The sequence below is a fragment of the Halichoeres trimaculatus genome, unplaced genomic scaffold (genome assembly GCF_033239565.1).
Source record: "Halichoeres trimaculatus isolate MK-OKI-2021-1 unplaced genomic scaffold, fHalTri1.1 fHalTri1_scaffold_15, whole genome shotgun sequence".
Classification (NCBI taxonomy): domain Eukaryota; kingdom Metazoa; phylum Chordata; class Actinopteri; order Labriformes; family Labridae; genus Halichoeres; species Halichoeres trimaculatus.
The window spans coordinates 18954393-18967934 of NW_027437193.1; the positions used below are offsets into that span (position 1 = coordinate 18954393).

Below are 13542 nucleotides of genomic sequence, written 5' to 3' on the forward strand. Positions count from 1 at the left end.
CAGCCAGGAAAGTCCTCCAAATCCTCTAACCTCATTCAGCTTTGCACAAAGGTTACCTAGTCAAACTCTGATAACAATAACCCACAGGTTGGCTTCTGGTCTGAGGATTTAATGTTATCATCTTTCCTTTGTGATAAATGGAGCTATTCACAGCTGTCTGGGTAGCAGATGGCTCTGTGAAGGCAATTTATTCATGTTATAACTGTATGAAAGATGCAACAGAATGGCCTTCTGTGAGTTACTGAGCTCAGATCACAACACCAACTTCATGTGAACATATGATGGGTCAGCTTAGCTTCTTATGAAACTACTCTGTAAACACACTTTCACTTTTGGAGTGAGGAAAAGAAACAAATTAGAGCAATGTGTGTGCGTTTCCTATGCAGCCCAAAAGTGATCAATATTATATGAGAGAATAAATGGCCTTTGAATACATAATGCACAATTTATTACTAAACCAATAAATATCCCAGTAATGTTATTAAATTTGTAAAGCTCATCCATGGAAGTTTTCTTTTCATCATTATTATTTTAAATTCACTGAACTTTACCCAAGCTCATTCTTTTTGATAGCATCTGTTCTTACCTCTACCCTTTTGGCAACAAACAAGCAAGCTAGCAGCATGGCAGGTTTACAGCTCAGCTCCCAACAAGCTAGCTAGCTCAGTTTGGTAACAACCATAAAGCGTGATAAATTCAGACAGAACAGCTATCCTCAGTGAAGACACAATACTCAAAGCTCCCCCTAGTGACTGTCAGCAGTGTTGGTCATAAAGAACTGTGGAAAAAGAACGACCTATTTTTGACATGATTTATCTTTCAATCAGTATTTTGAATCATACTGTTCATGTTATTTCCTTGGTTTGCAAGGGGGGCGATGTACAGTGAAAAGTTGTGACGAGAAGCAAAGCATTTAGACTCATTATTGTTGTTGTTGTTGTTGTTGTTATAATAATTATTATCATTTGCAATCGCAAATATTAATTTAAAGTTTTTTTTTTCTTTATCATTTATTTTTATGTATTTATGCACTTAATAAAGTTGTAGCCAGTTGATTTTGATTTATTTATTTATTTATTTTTTAAACATACAAATCACTTAAATAAGTCACCCCAACAATAGTTTGGACTTTTCCCTGCCTTCCCATTAGCTTTTTGCAGGTATGTTATTTTGCTTTGCTCATTGAAGGATGGATTTATCTGGCTGTTGATAGGGACCTTGAAGAAAGGGTGTGTAGAGTCAAAGAGAAACAAGAAATTTTTCACGACAATTTAGTTTTTGTTGTTTCATTTTACTTGCTTTTACTGTCGTAACCATGCCGCACACACAGCTTCAAAGCAGCTGATGGGCGTACTAGAGGTTGTTACTTATGAAAACGCTGGTGCCTATTTAGCCATTAATTCTAAAATCATAGCCTTTTGTGGAATTACACAATTGCATATTCTTAAATCACTGGTGCAATCCAATCGATCATGCAGCACTATTGGGAATAATAAAAAAAAAGTCCATATCTGGTGCATTTATCTTAACTCAGCTAAACCCAGGATCACAGATTCAGTTGGTAAACATTGTCAGATAACATTTGGCTAACATTAGCAGAGCTAGCACCACCAGCTTTTTTAAAACCTTACTGGTTTTTGTTTCAAGATTCTTCACTCATGCTCGCGGGATGAAATCCAACTCTGATCATGTTTGTAAGAACTCATTTTCACACATATAACTTTTTCACCACTAACTGTGATGTACTCCTCATTTATATAATTATTCTTGTTTAACCTGAGAAATTGTTGTTAAAGTATTTGTGAATGTGTGATGAATCCTGTGACTTGAGCAGATGATAATGTAGTGTGAGATGTAACTCGCACCGTTATGTCAACACAAAAGCTGTTGGATTACGAAAACCAGTTAGAGCAGGATCTAGTACAGTGATAATAGCTGCAGTTCTTTGGCTGTGTGGCTGTGATCTGCTTCGTCCTTCTTTCCACTTCTTTTGGCTCAGGATGGATGGTATTTAATTAGCCTTGCTCTGCCCTTTGGTACACTCTACCATACAAAAGGAGATAATCATGGTGGAAAATGTAGATTACAAGTTACTGTGGAGAGTTTGTAGACAGGAGTCATTCATCTGGCACAGCCATGAAGGGAATAATTCGGCCCTTTTGACGCCCAGTTTTACCAGACAGGGCTGCACTACAGGATACACCTGTCATCTATGTTTCTTTATATAGGAGAGGCAGAGCATCACAGCATCATAGCAGAAGCTCCAGCTAGAGGTGGGTGGTTGTGTTATAGTTCAGGCACAGCATGTCAGCGGGATTTCAGGCCACAGGCAATAAAAGGTAATCACTGACTCGTGCTTCTGCTAACGACGATGACGTTTAATCATCTAGTTAACCGATCACACACATCTCTAATGTGGACTGTTCTTAATTTGATTTGGAGCTGTTGATTCTGGATTAATTAATTCAGCATTTTGATGCTTGAGCAGTGCTAATTGATGGAATTTGTTAGGAGCTATTAGCTTGCTAAGTTTGTATGAATGCTGATAAGCTGAAATGTGAGAAGAGCACAGTCCTGATTGATCTTAAATGTCATGCAAAGAGGCATTTTGAAATAAACATCATAAATACTTTTGCCAAATCTAACAAATTAAGTATTTTCTTAATAAGAGTTACATGAAAATTCAATAGTAAAGAGCTAATTTTTACATGACAAATGAAATCTCATATGCATGTTTTTATCTACGCAATTTTTTAGCTCTGTCATCACTTTTGGAAATGTATACCTTTGTACTCAGTTTATTTATAAGGTTTTATTCATCACTCGGAGCTGTTTGGACTTCTTCACTGAACATCTGGCAGTCTATAAATCCTAACCCCCCTCCCTCTGCCCACCCTGCTTTTCATACCGATATTTGCCATCTCAGGCACAGTGGCGCTGTAGGGGCCTTCATCAAAGACAGGCGGGTTGTCGTTGATGTCCTGGACCCGAATTATGAACTGTGACGAGGGCTCCAGGGCCCGGTCAGTCTGCCTGTCTGTGGCCGTGGCGATGAGACGATACTCGTCCTTCTCCTCACGGTCCAATGGCTTGGTGACGTGGATGTTACCCGTCTTCTCGTCTATCACAAAGACCGAGCCCGCCCCCTCGCCTCGCAGGACGTACTTAGTGCGTCCATCATTCCTGTCCATGTCAGTGTGGAGCTGAGAGCGAGAGAAAGGAGGGAACGAGGACGTGATGTAAAGAGCAAATGTAACATAAAGAAAAGGAGCAGAGATGAAGAGATGAGATGTGAAAAGTGTGGAAAAGACAGAAGATAAAGGGAGGAAGAGACAAGAGTAAACACCAGTTAGAAAATTAAGTTTGTCTCTTTTTTCCTGAGACAGGCAGTGAAGACAAAACAAGCAGATTATCCTCTGCATGCCTCCAGGACATAATGAATTTAAACAGAGTCAGACAAAAGAAACACACACAATTCAGCCTTCTCTCACACACACTTTCCTCGTATTGTACCGTGTCTCATTTCTCCTGCAGTAACTTCCTGCAGTACAGGCTGTTATGAACCAGGATCTCCTTAATCTCAATGATATCCAGAACACAAACTCCCCCGCTCACTCTTAAAGCCTCTTTTCACTTCACAGCAGCTGTGGACCGTAAGAGCTTACTAGTCTGTGCACATGCAACGCCTGAGCTGTTTAATGAAAGCTCCAAATCAAAGGAATAATGAACAGTAGGCCGATCAATTATTCCCAAACTAATAGGTGTGTGTGAGAAGGAGTAGAGGTGTGCGTGGCAGTGGGACATGCCGTATCGATCACAGCCCTGTGTTGAGTTTTATTGGATCAACGCCCGGCGGGATAGCGAAGCAGCAGAGCGACCATCCTCCTCTCATGCAGGGAGAGGTAATATCAGGCTCCACACTGTCCTCCATCCCCAACCAGAAAGACACGCCAGCGGGATGCACCAAGCACATCAAGATTCAATCTCATTACCTCGCACCTACGTGGCTGGAATATTAACTTTGACGAAAAAAGAGAGCCCTAAATTAGCCCCTCTCATAAGGAAGTGTGACATTGTGACTTCAGATGGAGAAAGGAGCAACCAGACGACTTAAGAGGGGATGGGGTGTAGCTCAGGAAGCATTGTTGCGTGGCAACAGCTAAGCACATTCACAAAATGAAATGAGAATGGATACTGTGAATCGAAATGTTCATTTACTTTGAGGAATGCCATATTTCAAGGGGGAAATAGCATGGATACGCCGGCTTTCCAGGGGGTAAATGATAATATACGGATGTTGACAAGGCTGTTTATGGCGAAGAATGCAATCATAAGTTCAGACTGTCGGAAAGTTGAAAGCTCAAACTGTGTGAACAATTTGGCACCAAGTCAAAAAGTTAAACAACACTTCCCCTTCAAAAGATCTCTTTATTTAAATGACGATGCAAATTAGAAATCTAAAAGCACTCTGGCCAACAGAGAGGGGGCTGTGTAAAAGCAGTAAACACTGAAGAAACTTGAAATAGACCCACTGCCGCTCTGAAATCTGAAACTGCGCACCCCGTCTGTAACTGAGGGGGGTTATCTTTACAATACAACTACTGACAGTGTAACTAGCTGTGTTTGAAGAAATACCAAAGAAATACTGTGAGCATAAAGACAACTTATCAAAGTCATTATTAAAGCTGGAATACTTTACTGCACATTTACAAAACAGATCCACAAACTATAAAATGAGCTGTCAGTACTCAGCAGGTGTCCCCTTTCTTAAAGTGAGTGATCAAGGGTCAAAGCACTTCCCTGAGAGTCAAATATCAAGAAAACATTGCTTAAAATGTAAGAACTTTGTTTTTGCTGTCAGTTCAGAAACTCTCAATGTTCATTTAAAAAAAAAAGTGCTGAAAAAATAAAGCTACACACACAAACAAACTCTCAATATGTGAGTGTTTGCTTAAGATTCAGACAAGCACCAATGATGTTTGAAATGAAAGTGTGGCGAGCAGCTGTAAGCACTGTTTTTGCATCTTTTTATTTGTGCATGGGTTTGGCATCCAATATGTTTTGATCAAGTGCTAAGTGCAAGTTGTCTCTCCTTAAAATGCCATTAGACAACATGTCCCTCAGACTGCACATCACTGAAGGTTTCCTTTTTTCAGTGGTGATCAGACACTTACACTGCTGAAATTTTGTTTCATGTTAAAGCATGAAAACAAATTAGATTTTCTTGGACAGATGGATTCTTCTGCCCAATAAAACCTGAATCTGAAGCTTTGAGTCAGGAGTCTGGTGTACTGGATAGCCAGCACTGAGTTAATATGAAGGAGATGAAGATAAAGATTGGCTTCTGATGCTGATGCATTGAACATTATTTACAAAGGGTCGTTGTTGGTAAACAGGGAAAACATGATCAGAAAAAGATGTTCAACCTGCACGTCAATGCATCCTTAATATGACTACCTGCTCTTCTGTATCATTGCTGTATAACTTTTAAAAATATCTCTGAAAGTTCTCAGTCATCCAGGTGGTGGTAATTCCAAGCTAAGTTGGATAAAAGCAGCTGGTTTAAAAAAAAAAAAAAAAAACATACCAAGTCCTGTTTCATTTTACCCCAAGCTCACGAGGATATGACATTTCTGCCACTCAGAATCATGAACTTTGACCTATTAGCCACATTCAGGGACACTGCCCATGTCATTTTTTGTTAATATCACAACATTATGCCCATTGCAGTTAAACAAGATGGCAGGAATGCCTGCAAATAACTTCTTCAGCTATTCCAAAAGTAAAATAGAGATTATCTGAATGAAATCTGTGTACTTATGTACAATAACACTCATAACTTATAACTTAATAATAGAACTAATAACTAATAAACTTCATACACAAGTGGCAAGTTTGGTTTTTATACTATTAGGTCTTACTTTTCCAACACCAGGGACAAATAAAGTTGAAGACCAGTTGAGTTGAGTTGAGTTGAGTTGAGTTTCATACTTCTGGTATATGACACTTTTCATCTTAATTCAGGTGAGGGGAACTGGCCCAACTTTATCAACTTCCAGGGACAAAGAGAAAGAAGAAAAACCTAAAACAGTCAAAACTCCTGCACCACTTTAAGTACAAGGAGCAGCTTTCATCTGAGATCAGGGACATTTTTCCATGTTAATGAATCCTGTGTAAAAACATAATATATCACTGATCCAGTGAATTCCTTTGCTCATCTATATTTCTGTACCTTTACTTCACATACACCATTTTACCCTTCAATATTTCCCTTTCATGTACCAACATACTGTACACCATGTGCTTACAACCTTGTAATTTATCCTGAACATTAATCAATCAATTCAGAGGGACTACACAGTGTTGAAGTTAAAGATAATTATAATGTTTATCGTTATTCTTATTATTGATGTAAGTATATTTTTGAGTCTCTTTCATACTTTATCACATCACTCTCATCCTTTAATGTGAGCTGCAGTGAGAAGTGAATTTCCCCTGTGAATGTTGAGATCAATAAGCTTTATCTTGTCTCATCTTACCTCAGAGATCTATCTCTTTTTTCCTGTTCTGTTAAGTGTGAGGTGGGCAGAGAAAGTTGTGTTTTTAACCCTTTTAATAAGACATGCAGTCCATACAGACAGAGGTTGAAAGATTGTGTTATACGGCAGAAGAGCTTTAAATTTTTCATTTGACGTGTTGACACTTTTTAGCGTCTTCTAAGGGGAGATTGTGAGTGGCTAAGTCTTTGTAATCTGTCAGCACATGACTTCTCTCAATAAAGATTTGTCACAGTAACAGCAGCACTGTTGTTTCGTTTTGCACTCTTTCTCCAGTTTGAAATGCCTGTCAGTCCTCTCTCGGTAAGTAAGCTTCTCCCACAGCAGTATTTTCACTTGTCATAGTATGGGGGAGCTCAGGTGTTACTATTACATTAACCAGTGCTCTGCTCTATTTCAGTGTATCACTGAACTATGTCAGTGTGACAGTGAGTCATCATGTACAGCACCAGGACCCTGAAACCAAAAAACAGCAAAACAGAATCCAAGCGCTTCAGGTTTTATTATTTTGATGTGCAATTTAATAATTTATTTATATATTCATGTTTTGTTTGTGTAGAGGGACCACATTCACAGTATCAAAAAAAATATGACACAGAGTGATGCAGGAAAACCTTTTCATGCTTTTGTGACCCTTCACTTGAATTACAATACCTCCCTTGTATGTGGTTGCCCCAACAAGTCTACTAAGACTCTTCATTTGTTTCAAAATGCTCCAGCTCAAGTTCTGTCTGCCCCTCCATAAAATCTAGATCAGTGTTCAAAATCCTTCTTCTGGCCTGCAAAGCTCATAATGGTGACAAACCATCCTATCTTATAGAGCTCATCTAGATTACTGCATTCCCAGCATGCATTCTGCTCACTAGTCTCCAAAAGTAGTGTGGGAGGTTGATCCTTCAGTTATCAGGCTCCTCTTCTTTGGAATCATCTACCAGTCAGGGTCCAGGAGGCAGACACTCTTTCTACCTTATACTGACTAGAAATAAAAATGTCCTTTTTGATGAAGCTTATTAGTTAGAGCTGGATTAAGTCTGAACTTGGTCTTGATTTTGCTGCTATAGACTCAAGCTGTTGGGGGTCAACTGACACCCTGAGCTTCTGTTTCCAATTCTCCTCTGTCTGTCTGTGACTAACTTTAAATTTTAATACCCTATTAAAATTCTTGACCATGGATCTTTCTTTAAGTTTCCAAACTCTCTTGTCTTGTAGGATCCCTTGGATCATTACTACAATGGTAATGTTAATTTTTCAGCCCTGTCCCATCTCTTTCTTTCCACTTCTCCCTCTATCCCTTTCTCTAACCCCAATATGGTCTCAGCAAATGTCCGTCTAACACGATTCTGGTTCTGCTTGAGGTTTCTGCCTGTTAAAAGTTAGTTTACCCTGGCCATTGAAAATTTGCCAAACACTGCAAATGGCTCTATCCATTGTGGGTTAAGCTGGGATCAGACTCCTCATCTTGTCTTCAAGTTAGGTCTTCTTTAACATATACACTCACCGGCCACTATATTAGGTACACCTTGCTAGGTTGGACCCTGTTTTGCCCTCATAACTGCCGTAATCCTTTGTGGCATAGATTCATCAAGGTACTGAAAACATTCCTCAGAGGGTTTGGTCCATATTGACATGAAAGCATCACACAGTTGCCACAAATTTGTCGGCTGAACATCCATGATGAGAATCTCCCGTTTCACCATATCCCAAAGGTGCTCTATTGGATTGAGATCTGGGGACTGTGGAGGCCATTTGAGTACAGGGAACTCATCATCATGTTCAAGAAACCAGTCTGAGATGATTTCAGCTTTATGACGCTGGAAGTAGCCATAAGTGGTCATGAAGGGATAGACATGGTCAGCAACAATACTCGGGTAGGCTGTAGCGTTTAAACAATGCTCAATTGGTACCAAGGGGCCCAAAGTGTGCCATGAAAATATCCCCCACACCATTACACCACCACCACCAGCCTGAACTGTTGATACAAGGCAGGATGGATCCATACTTTCTTGTGGCGCCAAATTCTGACCCTACCATCCAAATGTCACAGCAGAAATCCAGACTCATCAGAACCGGCAACGTTTTCCAATCTCCTATTGTCCAATTTTGGTGAGCCTGAGAGAATTGTAGCCTCAGTTTCCTGTTCTTAGCTGACAGGAGTGGCATCCAGTGTGGTCTTCTGCTGCTGTAGCCCATCTGCCTCAAGGTTGGACGTGTTGTGCATTCAGAGATGCTCTTCTTCATACCTCAGTTGTAACCAGTGGTAATTTGAGTTACTGTTGCCTTTCTATCAGCTCAAACCAGTCTGCCAATTCTCCTCTGACCTCTGGCATCAACAAGGCATTTTGGCCCACAGAACTGCCACTCACTGGATATTTTCTCTTTCTGGGACCATTCTCTGTAAACCCTGGAAATGGTTGTGGGTTAAAATCCCAGTAGATCAGCAGTTTCTGAAATACTCAGACCAGCCCGTCTGGGACCAACAACCATCCCACGTTCAAAGTCTCTTAAATCACCTTTCTTCCCCATTCTGATGCTCGATTTGAACTGCAGCAGATCATCTCGACCATGTTTACATGCCTAAATGCATTGAGTTGCTGCCATGTGGTTAGCTGATTAGAAATATGCATTAACAAGCAGCTGGACAGGTGTGCCTAATAAAGTGGCCGGTGAGTATATGTTGCGGTTTGATGTATTATACATACAGACTTTCCTCAAAGTTAATTCATGTCTGTAGTGTCCCCTGACACCCCTCTTCTTGACCACACATTTTTGCTGCTATCCCCGACAGCCCTCTCCGTGCACACCTACCCACTTAAATCAGTCTCTCCTCACACTGACCTGCCCACAGGCCTTATAATTATACAACAGGAAATTGTTTTTCCTCTCTGTTCTTGCATCCAGTAAAAATCTCACTCTTACCTTTTATTGAGCCTCAACAGACAATGTGTGGTATTAATAACACTGCAGCAGGTTAATGCAAATAATCAAAAGGCAGACAGCATACACAGTCTACACATGGAGCTGAATCAAAATCCACAGATGACTTCATTCCGGCGCCCTGATTAAATATGTAATGGTACCATTTATAGTATACAGCTATATTAAAGTGACCTCCACATCTCAGTACAGACAGCCTGGTGCGTCATCTCTAAGACAAACATGGCAGTTTGTCAAAAAGCAGAGTTGCAAATGTTCAGGATAACTGTTCTCTGCCCCAGTTTCACTTTATTGTAGGGAGAAGAAATACTGTGCAATCAGCAAAGTGAAAACAAACAACAAGAGCATCATTGCTTCATTTACCTGTGAGAGAAAAACACACTCTACCCGTCTCTGTCAACAGGAGAATCCGGATGTAAACTGATATCTGCATCCTGCAGGTTATTAATCTTGATTTGATGAGTCGATGTTCACTTTATATTAGAGCTGTGCTGTGAGGCTTTTGCATCACACTGTTTCTATAAGACAAAGAGCAATTTCACTGTAGATTAGCATTGGCACAGAATTTTTACCAACCACTTATAAACTCAAGACAACACTGCTGCTCCTGATAACACCATATATTTGACAAGATTAAGTGTCACTGGCATCCCTCGTTGTAGGGTGCACACTGCTGCACACAGGGATTCAGGCAGGAGGTAGGCAGCACACTAGATATCATTTTACAGAGGAGGAGAATGGGGAATTTGAATGAGGCTTTAAGTCCAATGCAGGGAAACTGACTTAGATGAAAGCGTCCTCAAAGAAAACCTTTTTGACTTTTTGACACCCACACAATGGATATTACAGCCAAATATTTTCATACCAGAAAAGGAGACAGAGCATGAAATCTAACTGGCCACTCCAGGTGTTGCCCCAAAATCTTAAACTATGGTTTTACTTTTTTAACGTGGGACAGTTAGGCTACGAGAATGTTTCTTGTACATTTGAATACATTATTTTATGTTGGTAATATCAAATTAGTACTTTGGTAATTTTCTGTGATTTTTTTTTTCTTTTTTAAAATCTCAAAAGAACCCAAAGGTAGGGTCTGCAGGAGCTTTCGTGACTTATTTATAAACACAAACTCAAACTAGGCTCCTCCTCCACCTTGGCTCAGAGCCAGCAGCAGCACACACCCTCAGCCTCCGACCGTGACTACATGAACACACTTACTAGCCCAGCAACCAACTGTTGCACTGCATTTCTGTGCAGAGGCCGTGCACCTGACTGGGCATGTTAGCACAAGCTAACCACTGGATTATTTGACACATACCAGGATAGCAGAAAGACAGCTCAAGTCTTTCTCCATCCTGCGCTGCTCTCCAAGTGCCCGAAAAGCAAGGTTGGTCTGGTTGTTATTTCTTTTTACTTTGGTTGTGTTTTTCTTCCTCCCTGCTGCGTCTAGTATCATAGTCGCTGAGGACAGCTTCCTCCCCTCACTATTATCAACATGCAAAGTCACTTGTGCACTGGGCGTGCTGTGATTGGCTGATGTAACCACGCTTACTCTCCTCCCAGACATCCCAAAACAACCAAAACATAAAAATACAGCCAGAGGAAGGGGCTGAGGCAGGCACAGGCACTGACACACATGTATATAGTCCCAGATGTGACAGTTGAGCAGGATTATTCCCATAGACTGTATAAAACATGGACCTAGTCTCTCCGATGTCAACCGTCTGTTTACGAAACGGAAAATGAAGCACATCCGCAATACTGGCCATATTGGTAGTGGCAAGGGCTTTGCGTACAGCTATAGGGCACCTGTCAGTCACGTGACCCTGAGCTGTGCCTCTGATTGGGGGAGCTCTAGGATTGACTGGCAGTCAGTCCCCGCCTCTCGCCCTTTGACAGCTGGGAAAGGCTCCAGCCACCCGCGACCCTGAACAGGATAAGTGGTTCAGAAAATGAAAGAACGAATGAACAAATCCTGCAGACTGTACCTCTAAAGGTTTAGTACATTTATGATGTTGTCACTCTGAGTGACTTTTTAAAGTTCACAACATACTTATATCATTCATGTGTTTTAAGAAAGTGTATTACTGTTAAATGGACATAGGTGCTTCATATCACCACTGTGTTCTTCTGTGCTCAAGTGGAATTACCCCCAAAAACCAAATTCAGAGTCTGACCCTGTTAACAGACAATTCAGAAATAGTCTTTGCTTCTAATTTTGTTTTCCTGCCTCTCTGCTTGCACATGACTTGAATGTTTAAAGGTCAACAGCCTGTTTACAGAGATCTGGGTCAAGTCTCTTTACAATCACCACGTGACAGACAAATCCAGATTCTCTGCTGTGGATGCTGCTGTACACACACTTGGGGTTTATGATTGTAGTAGCCTTCGTTGGACAAAGTATTGATGCTTTCATGACTTGAACAACTGTGGGGCTGATAAGTAACGTCACCAGTGAATTCTCCAACAGTCTGCAGCACGTGATACCAACTTGGTCAACAAGTCTATTCAGTAATACGCAGCTGGAGGAAATCCGCCATGTGGGATGACTTTGTTCAGTGAAGTGATGACAGTATGGATTCACAAATACAAAAATTATGGCTATGGTTGTAATAAAACTAATTCTAAAATCAAAGCAAAAATAATGAAGCAGCATTCACTAGTTGTGCTTCATTATCCCCTCAGTCTTTACCAACACATGTTCCCTTTAATATCACCAATAAAGAGTGATTTACTGCCTACTCCTGGTCAGTGGTAAATTACAGCTGAACCATTTGCCCTGGTCCATCACCGCTGCACCTGACTAGTTTCCCTGTTGTTTCAACCCACATCACAGTGTTTGCCATTGCAGGAGGGGTCACATGTTCATAAGAAAGTGTCTCAGTTTTGACCTACCCTGCTTTCAGTCTCACTCTCATCCTCCATCTTCCATTGGGGCCAACTGGGGCCAATTGTCCAAAACACCCGGCTGGTCAGGTCCACCTCAGGAGCCCGGTTCTTCAGCCTCCTTAACGAAGAGCCATTAACAATCAAAGTCTTAACGGCCCTGCGGCTTAACGAGGGGACTTAACGAGCTTCTTAATGAAGCCCCGGCCATCATTACCGCAGTGAGCGGTGGCAGTGCTGATTGAAAGCACCGCTCAGAGTCATTCTGGAGCAAGAGAGCCCAGCCTGAGGAAACCAAATCCATTTAAGGCTGACCCCTCACCCTTATCTGCTCCTCTAAGATTAATAGGAAAGTATAATAAGGAAAACCCACTTAAGCAGATATAATGGCAATGGATATTTTATGGCTTTAGAGGTGGCCCCGCTCAGGGCTTCGAAAATCTCTCAGCCACCTGTCTCTGTGCAGAAGTACCCAAACAATAATCTAACACAACTGGATATCACCATATTTCACATCCCCTTTACTCTCCTAATATGACATCTCATAACTTCTGCATTTCATATCCCCCTGATACACCATCAAATATATCAGAAGCCAAACAATATGAAGCCACTGGCCACAAAAGCCAAATTTAGTGATGTGTCACCTCTGCTTGGAGAGTGATTTCAGCTTGATAAGCTGCCATTTCCATTTTCCCTGGCGTCAGTTGTGTATGCAACCGCCAGCCTCCCCAGACTCCTAAATCTCCTCAATTACTTATATTATCATAAGGTAATATGCTTATACTCATATACTCAATTTCACATTTTTGCAATAACCATAAATCATGAAGCGAGGAGGAAAAGTACTCCCGCCAACCGCTAAATCACTTAAATAACTAATACCCCGTATACTCGATTTCACATTTCTGCTGCACAATAAATCATAAAAACACCCGCAAAATGTGTTTTTTTTCCCACAGCTGTGCATTAGCTTAATGAATGTGGATGTTTTTCCCCACAGTTCAACATATTTGCGTGAATGTGTGTAGATGGTGTGTCTGTGTGACACTTAAAGGAGGGGGAGTCAACAGGAATAATTACAAAGTGTGGAAACCATCTGGCAGCTGAAAAGAAACATCGATAGGTGTACAAAGCTAAGCTACTGGCAGAAAGGTTCAATTCCCAG

The 13542-nt window shown here is 41.0% G+C and overlaps 1 protein-coding gene across 4 annotated transcripts in view; it reads right to left on the reverse strand.

The window, feature by feature from the left end:
• The window catches only part of cdh24b (cadherin 24, type 2b), a 296244-nt gene that overhangs the window by 130378 nt on the left and 152324 nt on the right, over positions 1-13542 (reverse strand). For all 4 annotated transcript variants that reach the window (XM_074687942.1, XM_074687943.1, XM_074687940.1 and 1 more), the window contains one exon: positions 2909-3203. In XM_074687942.1, the coding sequence (XP_074544043.1) occupies positions 2909-3203 (295 nt within the window). The remainder of the gene's footprint in view (positions 1-2908; positions 3204-13542) is intronic.